The following is a 24,954-nucleotide window of genomic DNA, read 5'->3' as shown; positions in this document are numbered from 1 at the left end:
CCGATTTCCGCATTCATTGTTTTTGAAAAAAAGCTCAATAATTTCTACTCTTTCTGGAATTGAGTACACCATAATTAATCAATTTAAAAGACTCGGCAGTATTGGTACTCTTCAACTACAAGTCACAAGACAGTTATCTAGCAACTTCTTGTGGCCTATCTAAATACGAAACAAAAAGCGAACAATTTTTTGCTCACCAAAATCAGGCTAAAGAATTCGCAAATCAGAAAAAAAAACAGCGAATTCTTTTGAAGGAATTTACCAAGCTAATACCGTAAGTTTTGAAGTAAAATTAAATCGATTTTCGCATTTCTCGTCAAAAATATTGTTTGTATTTTCAAAGCTGCATATTTTCTAAAATAATGGATCGATTTTCAAAAAGTAAGAATAATAAAAGCCCTTTCTAATGACCCCCCACTTGACCCCCATTCCCATTTAAAAAAATTTGGGGGATGGCACCCCCACTTAGGGGGTTGAAGACTTTGGTATGCTTTTTTCGCCAAAAGTTGTCCCCCTCAGAAGCAAACTTTACCTGTTTTTGGATTTTGCCGAAAAGTTCATTACTATCCTGTAATGCCTTGCGGTACGTTTTCGATGGGCTACCCTGTATATTTCAAGTACATATCGTAACATCGTATCTTTATACTCAATGTAGTTTCCCCACTCAATGATTTCTTCTTTTCTTCAAGCGATTGCTGGCAATTTTATCAATCGTCGATTATGGCAAGGCGCATTATCTATGACAATCACTGCACCAAGTTCGATGAGAGACAGAAACCATTTTTTAATTACCCCGTTGTCTATAGCCTCATGGTAATCCCCTGTTAATGCGACTGGAACACATGTAAACCGTTATCCAAAAATCTGCGTTCACTTCCTATATGTCCGATATATAATTAATTGTTGTCCTTTCCCAGAAGGCGCCTTTAATCCCGTAGAAAATCCTTCTAGTCTGTTAATATTTAAATCTTGACTTTGAAAATCGTATATCCTTCATTCATCCATGTTTCATTGAGATAATAAATTTTTATTTTTGGCACGATTATTTTTTAGAAATACTTTCGTTTTTTTCAGTTAACTTACTTTTGAGATTTCGTTGTAGGTTTCGTTGTATGTATATTTAAAGCCAATATCAATTGCAATATTTTCTTGGTAAATGTAATGTTTCGTTTTCTGTTTTTTTTGCACTCACCACATTTCCACATCACTCACCAACATATTTGCGGTTCGCGCTCGAATTGCACGCATATGATACGAAAGGAAACGTTTAAACTGGGAACTGATTACATCAAGAAATAAACCTTTGTAGCGGTGATCGTTTTTCTTGTACGCGACAAGCAAAAAATATAGAAATGGGTGCTTGTAACAAACGATAGCATATTAGTGGTACACTGTGTGAATTGAACTGCACATTACAATTCCCATGCAGAGAATACATACAATTATTTTATCAGAATAAGGAATATATTGTGGTTTGATTTATTTATAAGACTTATGCCTGCTATTTTGAATCTCTGGTATAGTTGACAATATTGATATATTATTTCAAGAACATCATACTACCTATAGGTAATATTGTATTTTTCATAGTTACGGATGAATATTTCAGACCATTTTCTATGCAAATGTTTTGTAAGTAGTCCTAGTAATATCCTAGATATTTTAAAAACAAACTTGTCCTGTTGCGTTTCGAATATGAAGGATGGTTAACATTTTTCATTCTTTTTTGAATTGTCTCACATAGTTGATTTCTTTCTCTTAAATTTTGAAAGCTGTGTTTTGGCTGAAGTAAGAGTTTGTCTATCAACCATGTGAATTTGAGTAATGGTGTCAATATTATTTTACCTCACTGCCTATTTTTATGTTGTCATAAACATATTCCTGTACTAGATGAAAGATGCTCTTTGATATTTTTTCATATGCGGCCACTTATTTTTCAGCCTTCAGTCCGAAGAGAACTATCCATCGTATTTTCTTCTTTAAACAATTCTGAGATTGTTGGGGTAGTTGAATCTAAATCTAGCACACACAATTTCAAGATGTCTGATCAAATATGGCGGGTGAGGTGTTTCTATAACACCGTAACCCTAGGAATCGAATACCTACGCGGAACAAATTCGAATACTGTAGATTTTATATTGTAATTACGCCGCTGAAAATTTCGAAGGCCCTAGAAACTGTTTTTTTTTGCACTTTTAGGTTAGGATATCTCTAATACCGGATATGATAGAGCAATTGTCAGGACAGCGTAATCTGGCTTCTGATTTAGGTTAGTCACATTTTGTAGGCCTATGTAATCTCTATAAAACCTTCTAACTGCAAGTAAGAATAATTTATTTTTGTATTGTAAGTTTAAGGTGGTCCCTGTTCATTCTGTCTGGTCTAGAATGGAGTTATTCATATTTTTAAATGTCCGGAGCAATGTTGGCAATGCTTACTGTAAAATTTAGGAATTATTTTTTCAATTTCCAACAAGGCCACAGTATATAAATAAATTAGACTAATAGAAAACTGTTAATGTTAAGTCGTTTATGTGTCATGTAGATTGTAATTTGAAAATATAACAATTTTCAGTGTAAATACATAGATTTGGAATAATAACACCGCTCTCTTTATTCATCACAGTCGTGTTGACCAAGTTATAGCATTTTAGTGATATTAGGCAATACTCATTTATTTTTCCAATAGTAATTTACTCTTGTACATTTTACATTATATGTATTGTATTGTATCCTCATCAAAAATATCTAAAAATACTTCCATGTTATTAAAAAAATATACATATTAGTTTAATAAATCTATTCTTTTGTTCCTTTCAATTGGCGAAAGATTTTATATTAATTTAAACTTTTAAAAAGTAGTATTTGCGAAATTTGACGATGGGCCACCTATTTTTTATTTTTTGGTTTAGTTATCGATTTAATTTTTTTTTTATTGAAAACAGAAAGAGGTGGAATTTTTAAACTTGGACATTATTAGGACATTTGTAGGGAATTAAAATATGTAGTCATATTAGTTGTGGCGCCAACCAAGACAGACAAACGACATACATTTTTTGTTTTTTTTTATAGGCATCATATTTCTTAATTAAGCGTATTATTATTATTTTTCTTATTATTATTATTTATTTTTTGTTTCCATCAAATCAAAATTAATAATTTCTACAATTTTGCCCGTTCATTTAAATTTTCATTAACATATCAAAGTTAAGATAAAACAAAATGCAATTTTCGCCTGAAATAGAGCCAAATTAATTAATCTGTAAATTTGAAACATATAGATTTCGACTTGGCAAAACAAAGTTGCCTTTTCAATTCCCCTGAATGTCTGTGAGTTTTAAGAAAATAATATACCATCCTTTATTTCTCCCCATGAACATTTTTTTACACGACGATTAATTTCCGAGACATTAAGCCGTTTCCATTAAAATGAAAATGAGACAATTGGTATTTCAAGTAATGCGCTATTTTTATCGATCCTGTTTTACATTCGACAATAAGTAATAAACAGCGTTAATTAATATTGACATAAAATAAATTAATATATCACGAACGTATTCTAATTAAATACATAAAAATTCAAAACAATTAATGAAGAGATAAGGAGCTATTTTTATATGAAATTATTATAAATGCAATAAAATAATAAATAATGTTTCCATTAACCATTTGATAATTTCAGAATTTTATTGGGGGTAATAAATTTTATGCTAAACAATTCGAAATAAACTTATTACTTGTAATTTTATGTTTCAGGTACACATCAAACTGGTAATAATACTTGTTTTATTATTAGAATATAAAAATTATTCGTTCCTATTTATGTAATTTTGTACAAGTTTACTGCTACACATTTAATTGTCGTCCTTAATGGATGTATACATTTATCCAGGATAAAATTAGAACAGATCTATCTCATTTACCTATTTCCGTACAAGTTCCTGCAAACCTATATCTGAATATCTCCTTTGCTCACGTGCTACATTTACAAGAATCCAGTAATCACGTACTCCTTGTTTGGACTATAATAGGGTATACGTTTCCTTTTTTAATACTGTACTTATGAATATCGACAAAAACCTGCTCAAATACCTTATATGCGATATTTATTGCAACCTCTACTATCGCGATTTATAGTCGCTGTTGTTTAGGTACCATCTGCAACTTATTTATTAAAAAAAAACCTCACATCCATTGTTGTTTAGTGGTTGTCATAGATGAAATCGTAACATCAATCTAGTTTGAGTATTGGAGAACGAATCTATTGGCAGAGTAATAATAAATCACTTTGTTCAAGAATGAAATCATCGGATCACTAAAATGATTATAAATCTCCTTCCTTTAGCGTCTTGTACAGGACCGTAAATAAATGTACATATTTTGAACGTGTTTGGTCAATATTGAATTTTAAATTATATGAAATTTAGCTCAAGGATCTTACCATAAACGATAATAAATAAAATCAGATATAGCTACGTAGAATGTTTAATATTGAACTGCGTACATATTGTTACGGCGAGTATTGAAAGACCATTTAAAAAACTCCTGTGTTGATGAATTTATTTTTGGAATAATTTATGTATCTTTGAAGACCAAGTCAAATTTCAGTACGGGAAAATTTACATAAATTTGTAATTAGAAGAGTTCACCCTGTATAGTTTTCTGGTAACACGTATTTTTAAATCAACTGTTCAATAATATTGTAGCAGTGAGAATTGGAACTAATCTTCTGTATAGTCTTTCCGAAGTCAGTTGAACATGCATAAAAACGCCTAGTAATAAAATTTAATGAGTTTCATAGGCCTCCCTAAAAAAATTTCTATTATATGTTCATTTGACCAACAACATATTTTTATTATTTATGTCCTCAAACATTTTTATTATGTATTGATGGCAGAGCTGGGTAATTCCTGGTGAAAAAGTAATTAGCAATTACAATTCCCTTTTTTTCCCTGTAATTCTAATTGTATTTAAGTACTATTTTTTATTAAAGTAATTTGGAATTGTAATTACAGCAAAATTGTTATAGAAATTGTAATTTGTAATTATATTATTTGAACTATCGAATTACAAATTACTTCTATAAGTACAAATACTTTTTCCAATTACAGTTACTTTTTCTAATAATTATAATTACTTTTAAGATCATGCGTATTGCGTAATTGCGTACAGACTTGCAGACTTCTATTATTTCATTTGAGGAAAGCCTTGTGCCGCGTGAACAATAATAAGTGATTTGGTGAATTAACCTCAGAATTAACAGAGTACATTTTATTTTATTATAATTATTATTAATTTAGAAAATATACGAAGTAAAAATATGTTGTCTATAGCATCAAGTTTTATAAAAATATATATTACGTATCTATGTGTATTCAGCCTTTCACTCGTACTTGTTTGATTCGTAATTTTTTTAATAATAATTATTGCTTTCCAGTCTACCCAAAACTACTGTATTCTATATTTTGCAAATGTACTAACAACCAAAAAAAAGAGCATCGGGTTGAATTAATTGCCTGACCAATAATATAAAATTATAGTATTAACTGAACTAGTTTAAATTATTAGATTAGGAATAAAAATATAAAAATTCTATATTAGAAAATGAATAAGAATAATTTTTTCATTTTAGTATCAATTCTAATAAATAATAAAACGCAATATTACACAACACTTTTAATTTAAATTTTTAACTTAACTTTTTCCTTTTTCTCTGTTTGGTCACTATAATTTACTTTATCATAAAAGTAATTAGAAAAGTAATTAGAAAAGTAATTGCTAAATCCATTTTCCGTGTAACTGAAATTAAATTAATATAATTCCTTTTTTAAAGAATATACTTTGTAATTGTAATTAGTTCCTTTTTTTAAAAAGTAATTTGTAATTGTAACTATTTTTAAATTACAAGTAATTACCCAGCTCTGATTGATGGTAAATTTCGTTTTGTTCCGTTTCAAAATGCCATATTGTAATAATATTAGTAAACAAAATATCCCTCTTATTTCTCCCTTTCGCAATTGGAATATGAATGATTAATAGAATCACACCAAATTTCGCATTGCTTCACTGCACTGCTAGGCCATTTGTTGACAACTGAATTTATGGCCAGGTCGCCGAGTGCGGCTGTGTTTGTGCCGCGTTTGCCCGCGCGCTCATTGTTCAACTGGGCGACCAAACCTGTATATGGGTATGGCTAAATAAATATGGGAACAAGTTTTTCAAATATTTCAGTGCTGCATTTTCGAGTTGCTGCGTCAGCGATCGAATCTGGTACATACTGTCAACCTCTTGGTTCTTCAATTAAGATCAGAAAGACTATACCAATAGTGCCAAAACTTCCTATTTCACTCACTGATCATTGACCAAGAAATGTCTGTATTTTTTACATTTCTCATAACATATTGAAGGTACATGCATGTGGCAAAAACCATGCATTTTGTTTTTTTGTCACGCTGTTTTGACTTTGAAATAACAATGAAATTCCGATAATACATTTTTTTAATCACCTTTCCAATATTATTTAGCAGTAACAACCATAGCTATTATTCGCGTAATTTATTTTTGTTTTAGTAATACCACAACTTCTTCCTGTAATTTTACGCTCAAGATTAAAAATTCCAGTTATATTTGGAAAACTTTTATATGCTTGTCTCATCGGTAAAGTTCCCGTTGTATATATTTCAGGGAGTTTCAGTATCTACATTAGAATTTAGTTTCTGCATTGGATTAAGTAATTAAATGTCCTACAATGGTATTTCCCTTTTACTACAGTTAACGAAATCTTCATTACAATCATTGAAAATTTGTAATCTAAGTAAAAGTAACAATTATTTTCCTTCTCTTAAAGAAAAATTAGGAAAAAGTCTTAGTATACTTTAATCGTATTATTCTACATTGTCGTAAAAATAATAAATTTTCAAAGTTTGTATTATTAGAAACTCACATTATAATGTTTTCAACTGTTTTTAAGTGAGAAAATGTTCTCAATAGGATCTACTAGCTTTTGTTCCTAGTGCATTAGAAATAGTTTTATTGGAAACAATGAGTTTATAACATAACGTAAGCATTATATCGGAATGAGCATACTTCTGGCTATTGGAAACTGTCTTGGATTGCGGTAGAAGCAAAGCTATAGCAACTGAAGCATGGACATATTGGATATAACTGTTCTCAGTGCTAAAATGTTATTGATTAAAAGTGTTAAGGAATTCCACTGTTAGTTCAAAAGTTAAGGAAGTAATTCATGTACTTTTAATGATAATGAATTAGTAGAAAAATACACAGGGTGAACTTTACTGTTGACCACAAAAAAGACTGGGAATTTTACCAAAACCGTTCTGGAATTTTTGAATTGTAAAATCAAATGTGATTGGTATTTTAATTTTAGAAGCAGACGCCTATGATTAAAATTAAATTTGGTTATATCAAAATAACAGCTTTGCAGACAATTACTTCAAACTAAAATGTCGAAACATTTTTTATGGTTTAAAAATACTTGTTTCTTTCATTATTTGACAACCAATAAATGTATACATCCATATTGTTGACATTGCCCTTCTACTAATTTCGTTAAAAATATTTGTACTAATATGAATATTCCTTTCCGTTTTCTTCCAGCAGACAGCTACCAATACCAACTGCAATCCATGTGGCAAAAATGTTGGAATACCAATCAGAGTCTTGTTCACAACTTGCGCTTCCGTGAGAGAGGGCCGCTGAAGTCCTGGAGACCCGAGACTATGGCCGAGGCAATATTTTCCGTACTCAAAGAAGGACTGTCCTTGTCGCAGGCTGCCAGGAAGTACGATATTCCGTATCCTACATTTGTGTTATACGCTAATCGGGTGCATAATATGCTGGGACCTTCAGCTGACGGTGGATCTGGTGAGTATTTTTTAAGAGGATAATAGTCACAGAGAGTTATCACGTGCCACAGAATAGTCTTTTAGTTTATTTTCCAAATTTAGTTAGAAGACAAAAAAAACGTAAATTATCCAGTTTTTCCTTAGAAAATGTGTTGTTCAGTCAAAAATTTCTACTCCGTCCTTTGACACGATCGAATAAATGTAATTTACATAAAAAGTAAATTTTATTTTAAGGTCCGACAGTAAATCGTACATCCTAGTTCAGATCCGTACTTTATTTTCACATGATGTGACGAAAAATAGACATATTTGTAGAAGCATCATTTTGTATACAACAATGACTTGGAAGTAAAGAAACCAAACATTCTTCTGTGTTAAGGGCGGCAGCAAGCTTTAAATTTTTTTTAAAACACAGCTTGATTTAAGGGAAAAGTATTAACGTGTCAAATTTTTAGTAGCAGTTACGGTATTTTTTAAACCATTCTTATCTATTAAAGCTATCATTTTTCACGAATTAGGTTCTCGTAGCACCAATACAAAAACCATGTTGCCAGCAACTATAAATTCAAGTTATTATTGATGTGTTAGGCTATGATGCTTTGAATTAATTGTTCATTATTTTGGTTGTTTTATGAAATATTAGGGAAACAGCTCATTTACTAGTTGTTGAAAATGTCTAACAAGCAAATAGTAGTGTTTAATTTGAGGAAAATGTAATATTTCATTCATTCCTTTAATGAAAGGGATTGTCTAAAACTTAAAAAATGTAAATGTTATGTTTACATATCCATCTACCTTTTCTGGTGGCTCCTACACAATGTAATCCTAATAAGAACATCGTAATAACTAATATTAACCTTTTTCTACAGACTTGAGGCCAAAAGGACGAGGAAGGCCACAGCGAATATTATTAGGTGTTTGGCCAGACGAACATATAAGAGGTGTTATTAGAGCTGTAGTTTTTCGAGATTCGCATCAAATCAAGGAAGAGCCGCATCTAACCACATATCCTAGGCTGCATGTAAGTGTTTGTATATTATTTTTCTTGTTTTCGTTCAAATTTGATAATTCTTGTGTTGTACTTTTTCGTCTTTGTAAAAATAGTCGGCCTCTGAATGGTACTTTTGATAAATTAATACTCACGGCAACTTAAAAATGCATATAGGTACCTAATGTACAGGGTGGCCCATTTTGGCCGAGATTGCTGTGTACAGGCTAAACAGTGCTAGAGAGAAAAAAATATAGTTCTAACATTCTCTTCTTATGCGCTAGATACGTTTAAACAGATCATGACCAATTCAATTGTTTTTCAATATACAAAGGGTTTCTCGAATCTAGCCGATTTCTATCAGCCCCCTATATCTGAGCTTTTATAAGAGATATATAAAACGCTGTAGTTTTTTTTCTTTATTTCAAATTTTGGGAGAAATGTCATTGAAGTTTATTATTTGTAATGGAACACCACCATTATTTGTAATTTGTTTTTTTATATTACTTTTGCAACACTATAAATAGTCTATATAAATATTACTTTTCTTATATATTACAAAAAAAGTACTTAAAAATTATTAAGTTTATGGTTTTACGAGAGGAATTATTGTTACTAACACACGTACTGAAAACTTTCTACATATGTAAATTCGTCATAATTTGTTGGTTTTATTAATATTTTAAAATTTACATTAAGGTACTCTATTATTTCTTTCAGTGTCCCTGTTCTGAGTTTTGAAAATTTTATTTCTCTGTTACACTTCTTCAAATTTGTCATTATTAGTTATTACAGTGCTTTTAAAATATATTTAGGTATGTCCGAAAATCTGAAAAAATTTTGTTTAGTAGGTACCTACTAACAATACTGAATCGTTTCCACCCTAAATGGACCAACCCCCTCACCCTCCTTTCCCCCTTTATACCCCCTTAAATGCCGGAGAAACCATCGCTTATTAGAGGAATCTTTAAAGAGCTTAGAGATGCGAAAGACATTCAATTCCTATGAATCTTACATATAAAGAGTTTTTTGGTTCGCTGATCACGAGTCTGGTCTCAGAATCACGAAATTCAAAATGGCGGATCCAATATGACGGACAAGAAAATTGAAATGTCTTCAAAATGCACGAATCTTTTTGTAATGGGGTTTTTTGGGTCTATGATCTATGATACGAATCTGGACTCTAAATCACGAAATTCAATAACAAAAATTTCAAATGTCTTCAAAATGCATGAATTTTTGTGTAGTAGAGTTTTTTGGGTCTCTGACCACGAATCTAAAGGCAACATTACGAAATTCAAAATGACGTATTCCATATGGCGGACAAAAAAATTTAAAAGATCTTCATAATCCTCAAATATTTGCTTATAGAAACTTTCCTAGATCACTGATTACAATAATTATGAATTCAGAATCACGAAATTCAAAGTGGCTAATCAAATATGCACAAACATGTATGTATAATTATTGATTTTTTCTAAAGGTAAAGGAGGGTCAGGGGGTTGGTCCGTTTAGGGTGGAAACGATTCAGTATTGGTAGTAGGTACTAAAGAAAAATTTTTCAGATTTTTTCAGCCAAAAACTGGCCTTAGGGGCCCTCCTCCTTTAAAACATAATTTATGAATTTTTTATAACAAATATTCATTTCAACTATTTTCTTAATATTAATAATTAAACATTTAGAAACTTGGAGAAAATATTTGAAAGGTAACTAAATCTTGGTGAAAAAATTTGATTGACAGAAGTGTTTTTTGCAAAAGAATTAGGTACCAAAATGAAAACTTTTTAGAAATTGCTGACTCCACCGATAGCAGGTCTTAACAATTTTGATTATTATTAACTTTAAGCGCCATTTTGCAGCTCCAACTATTTTGATTATGGAGAATGGTTGTTATTAATGCATTCTACCTACCTGTCATTAAAAAAAAATTCTTTAAGTTTGTAAACGCCCTGTATTTTAACAGCACTGTAAGAAAAATTTATAATTTTTACCTCCTTACAAAAAGATGTATGGAGAACTGATTAAATTAGCCAGGATTTGATGCCACCCCAAAATTTAGCTCGAAAAAAGGACCACAGAGTAGTTTTTTTGTCTTGATTTAACCTGTACCCTGCAATCCTATTCAAAATGGACCACCCTGTAGATCGGTGCTGTAATGGTACAACAACGATACATTTGTTGGAATGATTCTACACCATACTTTGACGTTTTTCGCATATTGTGTGTATGTATTTTTTATAAATGCTTTTTATAAAAAAAAAATATGTAATAAGAACAATAATAATTGAAGATTCTGATTTCTATCAGCCCCCAATATCTGAGCTTTTATAAGAGATATATAAAACGCTGTAGTTTTTTTCTTTATTTCAAATTTTGGGAGAAATGCCATTGAAGTTTATTATTTGTAATGGAACACCACCATTATTTGTAATTTGTTTTTTTATATTACTTTTGCAACAATATAAATAGTCTATATAAATATTACTTTTCTTATACATTACAAAAAAGGTACTTAAAAATGATTAAGTTTATTGTTTTATGAGAGGAATTATTATTACTAACACACCAAGCCCCGTGATATTTTTGGCATAGATGTACTTTTTATAAATGCTTTTTATAAAAAAAATGTAATAAGAACAATAATTGAAGATTCTGATGCAAGGAACAGAAATTGAACTCATCAGACAAAATCACTTCCCTGTGATGGACTGGTACAAGAGTGGGAAAAATTACATGTCACTTATTCTGTTTCTACATCACATGTATTGGTTTTTTGAACTTAGTATTTATCTTGACCATTTTTTTACATTTATGTATCGAGAGAGATTTTGACTATTACTTATCCACCTTTTCCCCCCCGAAGTAATTTTAAAAATAAATAACACGTTTTTTGAGCAAATTGTCTCACTTTTTTATATAAATATTTCACTCTAACAACATATTGTCACTTTTTTATATTATTTATATAAAAAGCAACTCACTACTCACTCTAACAACATATGAAAATATTATACTTATTTATTTAGCCAAGTGATATGACAAAAAAAATACCAAAGTAAAAATCTTTTTTTGCATCTTTTGACAAATTTACCTTAAAACTGCATGCTGAAAACCCATTAATACATTATTAGCCACGTAATCGACCTGCATATTGAAAATATCGAAATATTTGTTTTCGGCATTGAATCAATTTACCGAATCTGTGTTGTACCATATTGATGTCATACAGAAATGTTGTTCACCGATCTGTTAGGAGGACTTAATTCTATTAGATCAGGAAAATTAGCGAAAAAAAAAAGAAACTCGAAACAATTTCTATCCGTGATAGCGATTATTGTAAAATTGTCTAAAGGAACATAATACAAGACATCTCCCATCTCGTGAGTCAAAAAATTTTATTAGCTAACTTTTCTATTTAAACATATAAGTGAGGTAAACAGTTTTTTCACTTTGCAGGGAAAACCATCAATATTAGCGAAAAGTAGGGAATAAAATTATCTACAAAACGAGACTTGTTAAATTAAAATCGGTTAATAAACAAAAAAGTTATTGCAAAAAAACAAGAAAAGTGTCAATTTTTTCATTTGTTTATAACTATCGAATTTATTGTAAAAATTGTATAAAACCTATGACAAGTTGAGGGTTTTGTCATACTTTAAAAGTGTGCCAAAAGTGGGCGCTGTAGATGCAACAGTTTTCGCACAATTCAATTTGTTTATAACGGGGGCTCCAAAAGTTATGAACGTTAAGCCTCTGTACAGGCGTTAATTTTCAACCAAACATGATTCTGAAAGCTTCATTGTAATCTTAAAGACGTAATTAAGCGACCTATTAAAAAATATCACCGTTTTTTTGACATTAACATTCTCAAATTGTGCATTAAAAAACCGTGCGTTTTTCGCTTATAAACAATTTGAATAAAATTGTTGCTATTTATGCTACTTCACCGAAAATAGATGCAATGGATAGCTGGCAAAAAATACAAATTTAAAAAAGTACCCTCTACGACCAACAGGAGCCAAGATAATAATTTTTTTTTTAAATCGTAGCGCAATTGTTTATAAACATTAAGACTTGAATTTTTCGCAAAATAAAGTTTACGACGTAAACTACGATTTCCCGTGAATTGCATTGAAAAATGTGGAAAATTAACGACTCACGAACCCTTTAAAGAGAATGTACTTGCTAAGTAAAATGTTCGGCGTGGTGGTGGGGGAAGCTGGTCCAAGCGAGTCGCGTGCGTGAGAAAAGTGAAATCCAAAGTTCGCTATAAATTTTGCAATATCTCGGCTTCTATTCATCGTAGATTTTTTTTTTATACTGGGGTAGCTCGACAAAAAAATAACAATGGGCATATTTACGAATTCGTAATTTTATTCCCCACAAGCTGTCTTTAAGTCACTTTTCGCTAAAATTGATGGTTTTCCCTGCAAAGTGAAAAAACTGTTTTCCTCACTTTATTTGTTTAAATAGAAAAGTTAGCTAATAAATGTTTTTGTCTCACGTGATGAGAGATGTCTTGTATTATGTTCCTTTAGACAATTTTACAATATCTCGCGGATAGGAATTTTTTCGAGTAAAAATTTTATTTGCTTGGCCTATATAGCAATTATATAATTTTGAACTGTTTAATACCAATTCTCAAATAATATTAGCAGGATTCTATTCTCCTAAATTTTGAATTATCTCTTCGATAAACTATCGAAATTTAGTCCAATAAATACTTTTATTTTTAGGACGGAGTAACGGTCCAAAGTTACCAAAATCAGAATTCATGTAGTAACGGATCAGACCCAAACAACGTGTCACCTGGAGCCGCCGCCGCCGCCGCTGTGGCCGCCGTGGCCCAGGGCTTGAGACAGCAGATGTGCAGCATGGTGGCCGCAGCGCACAGCCAAAGTACGGCACACGACACCAACCCCGTAGCTAGTTTAGTAAATTCTCTGGCCCTGGCTGGCCACTGCGGAAATATGACGATGCCCAGCAACGGGGCACCTCCGATGAGCATGAGTCACATGGCTTCCATGCGTAGCATGAGCAGTCCTGCAGGGAGCATACAAGACTTGAGGATAAGTCCCGCAGAATCTGCACTAGATAGTCCCATATCTTCTCCACTAGGTTTAACAGTCTCCAGTTCCATGGAGCCCGCCATTAATATGAACATTGGTAATAACATGGACGTCGGCATTGGTGTGTCGGGAATGACATACAAACCGGCGAGGTCATTCACATCCCCCAGGCCCGAAAATCTCTTCCAAGAAGACATTGACGATTTGGTCAAGCCAATGCATTCTTCCACTCCACGTCCGAAAGATAGTATGGCCACCATAAAAATGGAGCCTCTAGCAGAGTGTCGCGGCGAATGAACCGAAACAATGTTACAATGTAATGTGATAAATTATTATTAGTTTTAGGGAGAAAGTAACCCTACACATTTTATTTATATTGTTAAAAAAGAAATTGAATTTTAGTGTGTAGTATATTTTGGACAATTTTATATAATTTATCTAGAAGCCAAAGTTTCGGCCAGTTCTATGAAAGACTGTTGTTTATATGTATACTATTATTCTAAATTCAAAATTAGTATTCGATTTATTGTAGTGGTTTGAGATCACATTAGCAGGGAAGAGATATCAACATTCCCCATTCGCTTTACGACAATCTGTTTTTGGAATCCAGATGGTAACTCTGTAGGACTTTGTAACCGTGGTGGAGTTGTGCATTAAATATCCTACAACACTGACATTATATTGTATTCGGGCCTCTTGAGTGTAAAGATTTAAACAAAATTACGACGATATTCTAAATAGATACACTATCCAGGCACCTGTACACGTATACAAATTTATTTTAATTAACATTCAAGTGAATTACATTACAAACGGAATATTTATGAATGCACGAAGTGTGTTCATTAAATGGACTTAATGATGAATCTGTGATATTACGAAGGACTTATAAGTTGCGGTTGTTTTCATTTATTGAAACACGCTAACTTGTTCAGATATTACTTGAGGCCCTATCTTGCAGTGCACCCAAAATATTTTAGGAACCGTATAATTTTAGTTGCATAACAATAATAGTTACTACTTAGTATTGAAAGAAATATGATATGATATACAGGGTGTTTGTAGATAAGTGCGAAATATTTTAGGGAGTGGTTGCCGAAGTTACTTTGTGAAAAAAAGTTCATATAAAACTAGGTCGAAATATGCTTCGTTTCCGAGATAGTGTTTAAATTTTAATTTTTTATTTATTTTTATGAATTATTTCAGTTTTAAAGATTTAAATTTTTTAATAAAAAAAATGGGACGCCACTGACTTTTTCCCGTTTTGATATTATTTTAGAAATCCGCCGTCAATTCTGAATGAAATTGGTCACTTCAATTTTTTTCATAGCATGCACTGTTTTTGAGGAAAAAATAAAACATTTTATTGCAAGTTGTGTATTTTCAATTTCTATTGATACATTATCTAGTAGGTTGCTGTCAATATTTCTTAATAAAAAAATACGTCCATCAAATTTCGAGTCAATATCTTTAAATAAATAAATAATTAATAAAAATAAATAAAAAATTAAAATTTAAACAGTCTATATCTCGTAAACGAAGCATATTTCGACCTATGTTTATATGAATTTTTTTTCACAAAATAACGTCGGCAACCACCCCCTAAAATATTTCGCACTTTTTTACAAACACCCTGTGTAAAAAATGATAATTAAACAGTATTATCCAATTTTTATTAAAATTTTCGACCTATATCGATATCTAAACTATCTAAACTGCTGAAGAAAAATTAGTTCTATATTGAAGTATTACATTTTGGATTTAACAGAATTAAAACTACTAAATTTAATATTGGATTTCTTTACACATAAATTTTCTGAATATAATTATTTTTAGTATTAATTATGTAAATTTATTACAATATTTACATTAGGGTGGCTTAAAAAAACGAATATTTTTTTTCGTGTCTCTTGTGAAAATATGTTACTTTATCATGTTTTAAGAGCCCCCTCAAAAAATCAGCTCAAAAAAATTTTTATAGAGGTCGATGAAGGTTTTTAAAAATTTCCAATATCGTCAAACACTGAATTTTTTAAAAAAAATTTTTTTCGTTACTTTATCATTTTCTAGGTTGAAAAAAATCTCAATTCTGAACATTTCAAGATATTTTAATTTTTAAAGGTCACTCGTAATTATTTTAACTTTCAAAGTAGTGTCCCTATATTTTCGAGCAAGCTCTAAAAATAAATATCAATGAACTAATAATTTTTTTTTATTGAATTTGATGAACAAAAGAATAGAAAAAATTTATGAGACACTTAAATTTTAAAAAATTAAAAAATTATAAATATTTGACTCACAATGTGGTTGTAAATTTTTTAATTTTTTAAAATTTAACTGTCGTGATTTTTTACTATTCTTCTGTTCATCAAATTCAATAAAGAAAAATTATTAGCTCATTGATATTCATTTTTAGAGGTCGCTCGAAAACATTTTAGGTACACTACTTTTAAAGTTAAAATAATTATAAATGACCTTTAGAAATTAAAATATCAATTTGAAATTTTCAGAATCGAGATTTTTTCAACCTAGAAAATGATAAAATAACGAGAAAAAAAATTTAAAAAATATTCAATTTTTGTTGATTTTAGAAATTTTTAAAAATCTTGAGCGACCTCTAAAAAAATTTTTTTGAGTTGACTTTTTGAGGGAGCTCTTAAAACATGACTAACATATTTTCACAAGAGACACGATAAAAAAATTCGTTTTTTTGGGCCACCCTAATTTACATATTTGCAATACCTGAAAAAATTATACAGAATATTTAATATTTGATCTCTGCTGTGCATTACATTCACTTTGTTTTTAAAATATTATCAATAAATATTACAATACGCTTCGGGTTTGTGTTAGTTTAAAAGAACATTTAAACGAAACATGTAACATTCAGCCTCTGACAATTTTACTCTAATAATTAAATAATTATGTGAACATCAGTATTTTAATAGTGGTTTTAAGGCTTATGCTGATATTTAAACTACCATAGTTTTCCAGATTGTTACCCCATAGCCTATATATCGGGTCACCACAGTTACCGATTTACATCACATTTCCCTAGCCTCAAATAGAAATCCTTGACCTGCCCATGTTGCTCTCGGTCTAGGCTCTGTGGGGGCGGATCCGCTATCGAACCCCCTAGATTTGCTCTATTGTTGATTTCGGTTCTTGTTGCTGGTTCTAAGACCACTAAAGACGGAACCGCTCCTCGGACACTGGTGATCCTCTGACAAGTTCGTAGTAGCTTTTGTAACTGGTGACATCCAATGTACCCAAACTTTTCATTCTTCACTTTCGGCATCTTATGATGTGACAGTAGCGAAGCGTTTGAAAGCATTGATTACAACCCGTTACCGATGCTGCTCAAAGGGTAATCGTTGCCTGAGAAGTGGTTCCGTCCGTAGCGGCTCTAGAATTAACAACAACGACTGAAATCAACATCAGGACTGACCTAGGCGTTCTGGTAGTATGTCTGCCCCCACAAAACTTAGCCCGAGAACAACAAGGCAGGTCAAAGGTTCCTAGTTAATACTAGAAAATGCTATGTAAGTCTGTACTTAATATCACTATTTTAGGCTTTTAATAGTTTACTATTTTAAAAGAAATGCAATGAAAGAATCAAAATTCAAATTTATGAAATAACAGCTCGTGCGACAAGTTTTTTTTTAAATTATAAAACGAAGTCTATTCGAATAAGGTTTTTTTAACGTGCAAAATATACTTGTATAATAAATGCAAAGGCACTGTTATAAAGAAGAAATATATTCTTTCGTCTCTAATCTAATATCGGCCTGAAGAAAAGTTGTAAGTAAATTTTAGCTAAGATAAATTTCTTGTAATCGAAGTGGTGTTAATACGAAAAAATTTAACGGCCGCTTTCAAATAAATTATATGTGAAAAGAGTGAAGACTGACGCCAAATTGATTATTTTTTTAAAATGTTTCTATGTCGGGCCATGCAAGATTAACACAAATTAAAAATTATATTTAAACGTAAGATTGTGAATCTTCAACTATAATTTACTCGTGTTTAGTGCAATTTTAAGCAGTTCTGTAGTTCACTTGATGAAATTGATCGTTTAGTTTTATTCCTTGTTTTAATGTACTGTTAAAATATTTACGTTTTCTTCTTGTATATTTTAGTTTTAGGTGTACAGATGCGTTAGATATTTATCTTCATATTATAGGCATAAAGAATTCTCATGTTAACAAACTAGAATTTTATTTTATTAAAAAAATGTAAAAAATATACACCAAAGTTGTTTGATAGTACGAGAAAATATTGTAGGTACAAAGATATATAAATGAATTTATGTATGTGCGTATTACATCACACATTTTACAATACTAGCCCCTACATACTAGCCACTGTGTTGTTTCAGTGCAATAACGTTTCTTCAATTTTTAGTTCGTCGAGAATAACAGGCACACAAAGAATAATCATATACTTTTTATCATAGTATGATACCCCCCTGTATTTTGACCCGCTGAAGACGATGGAGTCGTCAGAAATACTGCAACATATCACGATTTTCCCTATTTTCAAAAAATAGCTCAAAATCAGTGGAAATCTCGATTTTTTTGTTAAAACAGGTAAGATTTTGAAATTAAAGTACACAGACATGTTAACAGAGTCAAAATAAAAACTTTCCAGCCATTTTTAACCAATTTTTAACATTAAATTGCATATGATCCTCAAGAATATAATTTAGAGAAAAAAGTGTAGAAATAAAAAGTTTTTATTTTGATATATAAACAATGTAAAAAAAAACAAATAAACGCGAAATATTCTTTCCCTTTCCCTTTTCTTTTTTTTTTAAGTTTTGGGAATATGTCTTTCCAACATCCTACTATTATATTCATGTCCCAACTTATACCGCCGTTTCCTATCTCGAATATCATCTTTCCCCTTGCTCTTCGCTATAGTCTCCAAGATTTTCCCAAAAGTAATTCTTATGAGAATGTAAGAAGTGCCATTTTACATTCATTAAACATAATTTTTTTAATTTTCCACTAGTTTCTCCACTAACGTTAGTATTCTTACCTTTTTTGCCAAGGAAATTTTCAACGTTTTTTAAACTAAGCCATGCAACTTTATCTATAGATCTTTATCTATAAGATAAAAGAGAGGATGAAAGAAATATAAATTGTAGTTACAAATAGGTACAATAATTTAAGTTTTTGTAGATATACTTTTAATAAAACCTTTTTAATACAAGAAAAATTTACAAAAATAAACTATAAATAACTAAGAAATTTCTTAAATCTATGTGTAAACCTACAAAATTAAAAACGTTTTGTTTCCCCTACAAAATACATACACTATTGGACGAAAGTAAAGCAACAAACTGCCAATTTTGCATTTTTCATTTTTTTATCAATTTAAAATCGGGATATGACAAGAAATAAACTTTTATTCGTATATCTTAAATGTAATTGTCACCCATAACAAACAGAAAAAAATTATACGTCAATGTATTAGGTATTATTATTGTTATTATGTATTAAACATTAGGTACTGTGTTATAAAGTAATAGCAAAAAAGTAAAGCAACATTATTTAATGAACAAAAAAATCTGACAAATCTGTTAACAATATCCCAACTTAAGACTTAATTATTAACAGAGCTGGGTAATTCCTGGTGAAAAAGTAATTAGCAATTACAATTCCCTTTTTTTTCCCTGTAATTGTAATTGTATTTAAGTACTTTTTTTTATTAAAGTAATTTGGAATTGTAATTGCAGTAAAATTGTTATAGGAATTGTAATTTGTAATTATATTATTTGAACTATCGAATTACAAATTACTTCTATAATTACAATTACTTTTTCTAATAATTATAATTACTTTTAAGATCATGCGTATTGCGTAATTGCGTACAGATTTGCAGACTTCTATTATTTCATTTGAGGAAAGCCTTGTGCCGCGTGAACAATAAAAAGTGATTTGGTGAATTAACCTCAGAATTAACAGAGTACATTTTATTTTATTATAATTATTATTAATTTAGAAAAAAAAACGAAGTAAAAATATGTTGTCTATAGCATCAAGTTTTATAAAAATATATATTATGTATCTATGTGTTACTGCTCTTATTTTGAGTTGAGAAAACTTTTGGTTCGGTTACTCAGCCTTTCACTCGTACTTGTTCGATTCGTAATTTTTTTAATAATAATTATTGCTTTCCAGTCTACCCAAAACTACTGTATTCTATATTTTGCAAATGTACTAACAACCAAAAAAAGAGCATCGAGTTGAATTAATTACCTGATCAATAATATAAAATTATAGTATGAACTGAACTAGTTTAAATTATTAGATTAGGAATAAAAATATAAAAATTCTATATCAGAAAATGAATAAGAATAATCTTTTCATTTTAGTATCAATTCTAATAAATAATAAAACGCAATATTACACAACACTTTTAATTTAAATTTTTAACTTAACTTTTTCCTTTTTCTCTGTTTGGTCACTATAATTTACTTTATCATAAAAGTAATTAGAAAAGTAATTAGAAAAGTAATTAGAAAAGTAATTGCTAAATCCATTTTCCATGTAACTGTAATTAAATTAATATAATTCCTTTTTTAAAGAATATACTTTGTAATTGTAATTAGTTCCTTTTTTTTTAAAGTAATTTGTAATTGTAACTATTTTTAAATTACAAGTAATTACCCAGCTCTGATTATTAATAGAGTTGATTGCATAACCATTATTTGCAATAACTTTTGCACACCTTCTGAGCATGGACAAGATCAACTTTTGGATAACGTTTTCTGGTATACTTTGCCAAATTTCAATTATTTTATTCTGTAAAGCTTTTTTGTTACTGAATATTTCTGTCCTTATCTTTCTTTCTACTTCTTCCTACAGGTTCTCAATGGGATTTAAGTCAGGTGATTGTGATGGCCAATCCAAAACTCATACATTATTGCCACGAAACCAATCTTTCACAAGCTGCGAGGTATGCTTAGGATCATTGTCCTGCTGAAATATGAATCTCGGAGGCATTTCCCACTCTGCATATGGCATCATAATGTTCTGAAGGATATCTCTTTACACAAAACGATCCATAATTCCATCAATGAAATGGAGAGGACCTATTATGTTTAAGGAAAAACATCCCCATAAAAATACAGTTCCACCGCCATGCTTAACACTTGGTGTTACATAAGCAGGATGGAATCTCTGATGTACGGGTCTTCTTATGCGACGCATACCATCAGCTAAATAATACTTTTTTCCGGTCATTTTCAGTCCAAGTCAAATGAGCTTTGGCAAACTCTAGCCTGGCAGCTCTATTTCTTGCTTCTACTAAAAAGCTTCCCCTCAACTAACTTTCTACGAACTGTGCGCTCACAGATGTTTAAATTTCCAATATCCGCCATAATTCTGGGACCTGACTTCCATGGATCCGAGCGACAAATTCATTTAATCAATCTGTTGTCATTTGCTGATGTTTTTCTAGGTCTGCCCGACTTCGGCATATTATTTAAATGTCCACTTTCTTGAAATTTGCACAATATCCTCGAAACTGTGTATCTGCCCACTTCAAACCGACGTGCAATGTCTGCCTGACTCTCCCCGTTATTAAACGCAGTTAATACTCTTTGCTTTGAGTCAGTATTGATAGCAATACCTTTAGGCATTTTGAGAAAACTTGTTAATATCGTAGGATTATCGATTATTCACTTAAACATTAAAGAAGAAAAAATATCGAATAAATAAAATTAATAACTGTTGCTTTACTTTTGTCTGCTTAAAATTAGCACACTTAAGACAAAAACCATATAACAACAAAACTGAACTGTCAAACCTAAAACCAAATAATTGAATGACAGCAACCTACTACGTAACGCTTGAAATTACGTTATTTTCTTAATTTTTTGTTATCAACTTCAGACAAAGTCAAAAATACATTTTTTACATAAATGTTGCTTTACATTTGTCCAATAGTGTAGGTCTTCAAAAGTGGTGCGTTAAACATACAGGGTGTTTTTAAGTAGAGTTCAAAAATCCAGGAGTGTATTGTATAGCCAAAAATAAGGAGTTTTTGTTATGTAAATGTGGGGTCTTAGGACAGCCATTGTCCAGCAACAGCGTTTCAAAAATTAAAAAAAAATCAGTTTTTAATTTTTAATTTCTAAACCGCTTGAGATAATTTAACCAAATTCGGTGTGCATATTTAGTATGACAGTAGGTATGAAACAAAAAATTACTAGCTTTAGAAACTTACCAGTGGTGGAGGTGTGGGTATCATCAACCATTATTTGCAAAAAAGATATATCACTGTATAGTATTACAAAGAAAATTATCTTCACTTTTTGTTTCTTTACACTTTTTTGTATTCCAGACCGATTAACAACAAAATTGACTTATTTGATCAAGTACATTTTTACGATACTTTTTACATTACTTAAAATAATAACAAAATAATTAATTTTGATCTCTACTTAATAACAGGGTTCATAGTATAAAAGTAATAAAGAATTCCCTGACTTTTCCAGGTTTTCTCAGACTTATAAAAAAAAATCCAGGTCACTTGTTCATTTTTACATACTAATTGGTATTTATGCATTAAATTTTTTCTCGACTGGACTTCATAATCTTTTTTATACCCTAATAACCTCTTATAAATAAAGGTTTCAAAACCACAAAAAGTATTCTCTTTCAAGAATCCAGGGCCGGCTTTCACAAAATTTCCAGTTGCAAACATTAAATTCCTTGAGTTTCATGAATATTTTTTAAATTCCCTGACTATTCCCTGCTTTTTCTGAAGAATAACAAATTCCCTGACTTTTCCCGGTTTTCCCGGCCGCTACGAACCCTGTAAGAAACACCCTGTATACTTTAACTCCGATAGATAATTTTTTTCTTTTTTATTTAAAATTCAAGAGCAAAATTTTTAAAATATAGAAGCATATTAGCTATTTCTTAACATAAAATTTAATATTTTAAATTTTTTTTCTCAAACAACTATTTATACTAATTTACTACCATTGTTTTTTTTTTAATATGGTGTTTTAATTTTCAAAATTAAAGTTTAACTAAATAAAATATTTTAATAAAAATTTCCAATATATTCCTGGTTTAAGAAAATTTTTATACTTTTTCGAATTTCTAGGGGAGGGTCAGCTGCCCTCCCCTACCCCCCTTTACCGACGCTCTTGCGTTGTTCATTACTTCAACAAAAGTTGTATCATTCAACATGGTACGAATGTGGGACCCGTCAAATATTCCTTCTTTTAGTTATTTGTCAGGATCAGGAGGCTGTGAGAAAATTTTTCTAAGTATTTGAAACAGTTTCCTTCTTTACTTAAAGCTCTTACGAACTGTTTTAACACGCTTGTATAGTTTAATTTCAAAATCTTAACTGTTTTAACAAAAAGTCGAAAATTACACTGATTTCGAGCTATTTTTGGGTTATGGGAAAATTCTTACGTGATGGGGCATTTCTAACGGCTCCATCATTTTCAGCGGGTCAAACTATGGCAGCGTATCACTGTTAAAAAGTATATGAATTTTTTTTTTATGCTGGTATTTAACTTATTTGAGAAGGTCAGTGATTATCAGTATTTTATTGTAATCTTGCTGGTCTCGTTAAATTATTATTTTATTTATTTAGTACATATTGTAATTACATCAGATGTATAGGTATTTTAAACGTACAGATATAAGCTTTGTTAATTTCTGCCGTTAGCTTCTGCATCTCTAAATAATCCCGGTCCTCCCGAGCGTTTCCTCTTGCAGGCGTGTGTTATGTAAATACGAATATAATCAAAATTGCATGCAAACAAACGAGTAAAACTGGGGAAGTAAGGTGTATGGAATCGGGGAAACGCACGGGAGACCCGTCCCAGTAAAGTTTGTACATGATAAGAAGCTATAATTCCATGAACTGTAGCAATGCCAAATGTATCATATATGTTATGACGTAGTAACAATAATAGTGAAAATAGGTGTTGTGTATGTACAAAGTGTAGTGGAACTCGAACCGTAAAAGTGTTGCGCAACGTCAAAAGTTGCCGCTCAGTTCACCATAAGTAGCACATACATTAAAACCGCAGACGTTTATTCTTTCATATTAGTTTTAGGAGGAGTCACGGAGCCAACATAAAAATATTTTTGTGATTTGTTTAGAATATAGGATATGAGATAATGTACAAAATTTATATAAATCTTGTAAATGTAGAAAGAAAATATTACAATTTAAATGAAATTATAAATGCCTTCCTGCCATTTATGGGTCTACCACGCTCGTTTGTCTTTATGCATGTTGCGAGGTGATAAATATTTTCAAAAAGTGGCCTTTAAACTTTTATTAACTACTTTGGATGTTATACGCAAAGTCTTGGATATCTATTTCTCTAACGTTTTATTCATTAGTAGTGATCTTATGTTCGACGACTAGGCTTAGATGTGTTCAAAAATGAAGTAGTAAGTGCCTTCCAAAAACTATGACCACTTATGTCATCCGAGATACTAAATTTTTAACAAAATTGTGCATTTTGATGTGTTTCAGTATGGTATCACCCTGAATGGCATGTTCTTTTTCATATCTCTGTAAATTACATTTATATAAACTTTATTATGTAAGCGAAAATAATGTGAGATTGGCATTTTTAGATTTTTAGACGTGTAATTACCCAAAATTCAGGTAAAAGCTTTATTTTAATGTATACTATAAATATAGTTCGATGTTAGTTCAAATATAACATAGCATAACCTACCTAAAGTTATGATAAATAGCCTCTTTAGTCAGTACGCAATAATTATTATTCATTCAAGTTGTGCTACTCGTAGAGACAGTCTGAGATTACATGCAATGGTCCAGTTGTACACAGGATAAGTTGTTATTAATATACATGTGCAGTTTACTTTGTATTATTTTTATATGACTTAATTTATTCAACTCCTTGAGTTTTTTCATTGTTTGAACTTATGCACATCATTATTTTATGTCTGTATGGTAAATAAAAATTTAAAAAACTGAAAATGACCTCACTTCGTTTATTATTCTTCCTTTTCATCTC

General features: G+C 30.6%; 1 protein-coding gene across 1 annotated transcript; it reads left to right on the top strand.

Moving 5' to 3' along the window:
- The first annotated feature begins 7,621 nt into the window (after nucleotides 1–7,621).
- LOC108909784 (protein bric-a-brac 1-like) lies at nucleotides 7,622–14,254 on the top strand. The gene is made up of 3 exons (XM_018714207.2): nucleotides 7,622–7,883; nucleotides 8,734–8,885; nucleotides 13,590–14,254. The coding sequence occupies exons 1-3, from the start codon at nucleotides 7,646–7,648 to the stop codon at nucleotides 14,217–14,219; spliced, it is 1,020 nt and encodes a 339-aa protein (XP_018569723.1). The 5' UTR covers nucleotides 7,622–7,645; the 3' UTR covers nucleotides 14,220–14,254.
- Nucleotides 14,255–24,954: the final 10,700 nt, after the last annotated feature.

The sequence above is a fragment of the Anoplophora glabripennis genome, unplaced genomic scaffold (genome assembly GCF_000390285.2).
Source record: "Anoplophora glabripennis isolate ALB-LARVAE unplaced genomic scaffold, Agla_2.0 scaffold392, whole genome shotgun sequence".
In the NCBI taxonomy this organism is placed as follows: domain Eukaryota; kingdom Metazoa; phylum Arthropoda; class Insecta; order Coleoptera; family Cerambycidae; genus Anoplophora; species Anoplophora glabripennis.
This window is presented reverse-complemented; position numbering and strand designations above follow the sequence as displayed.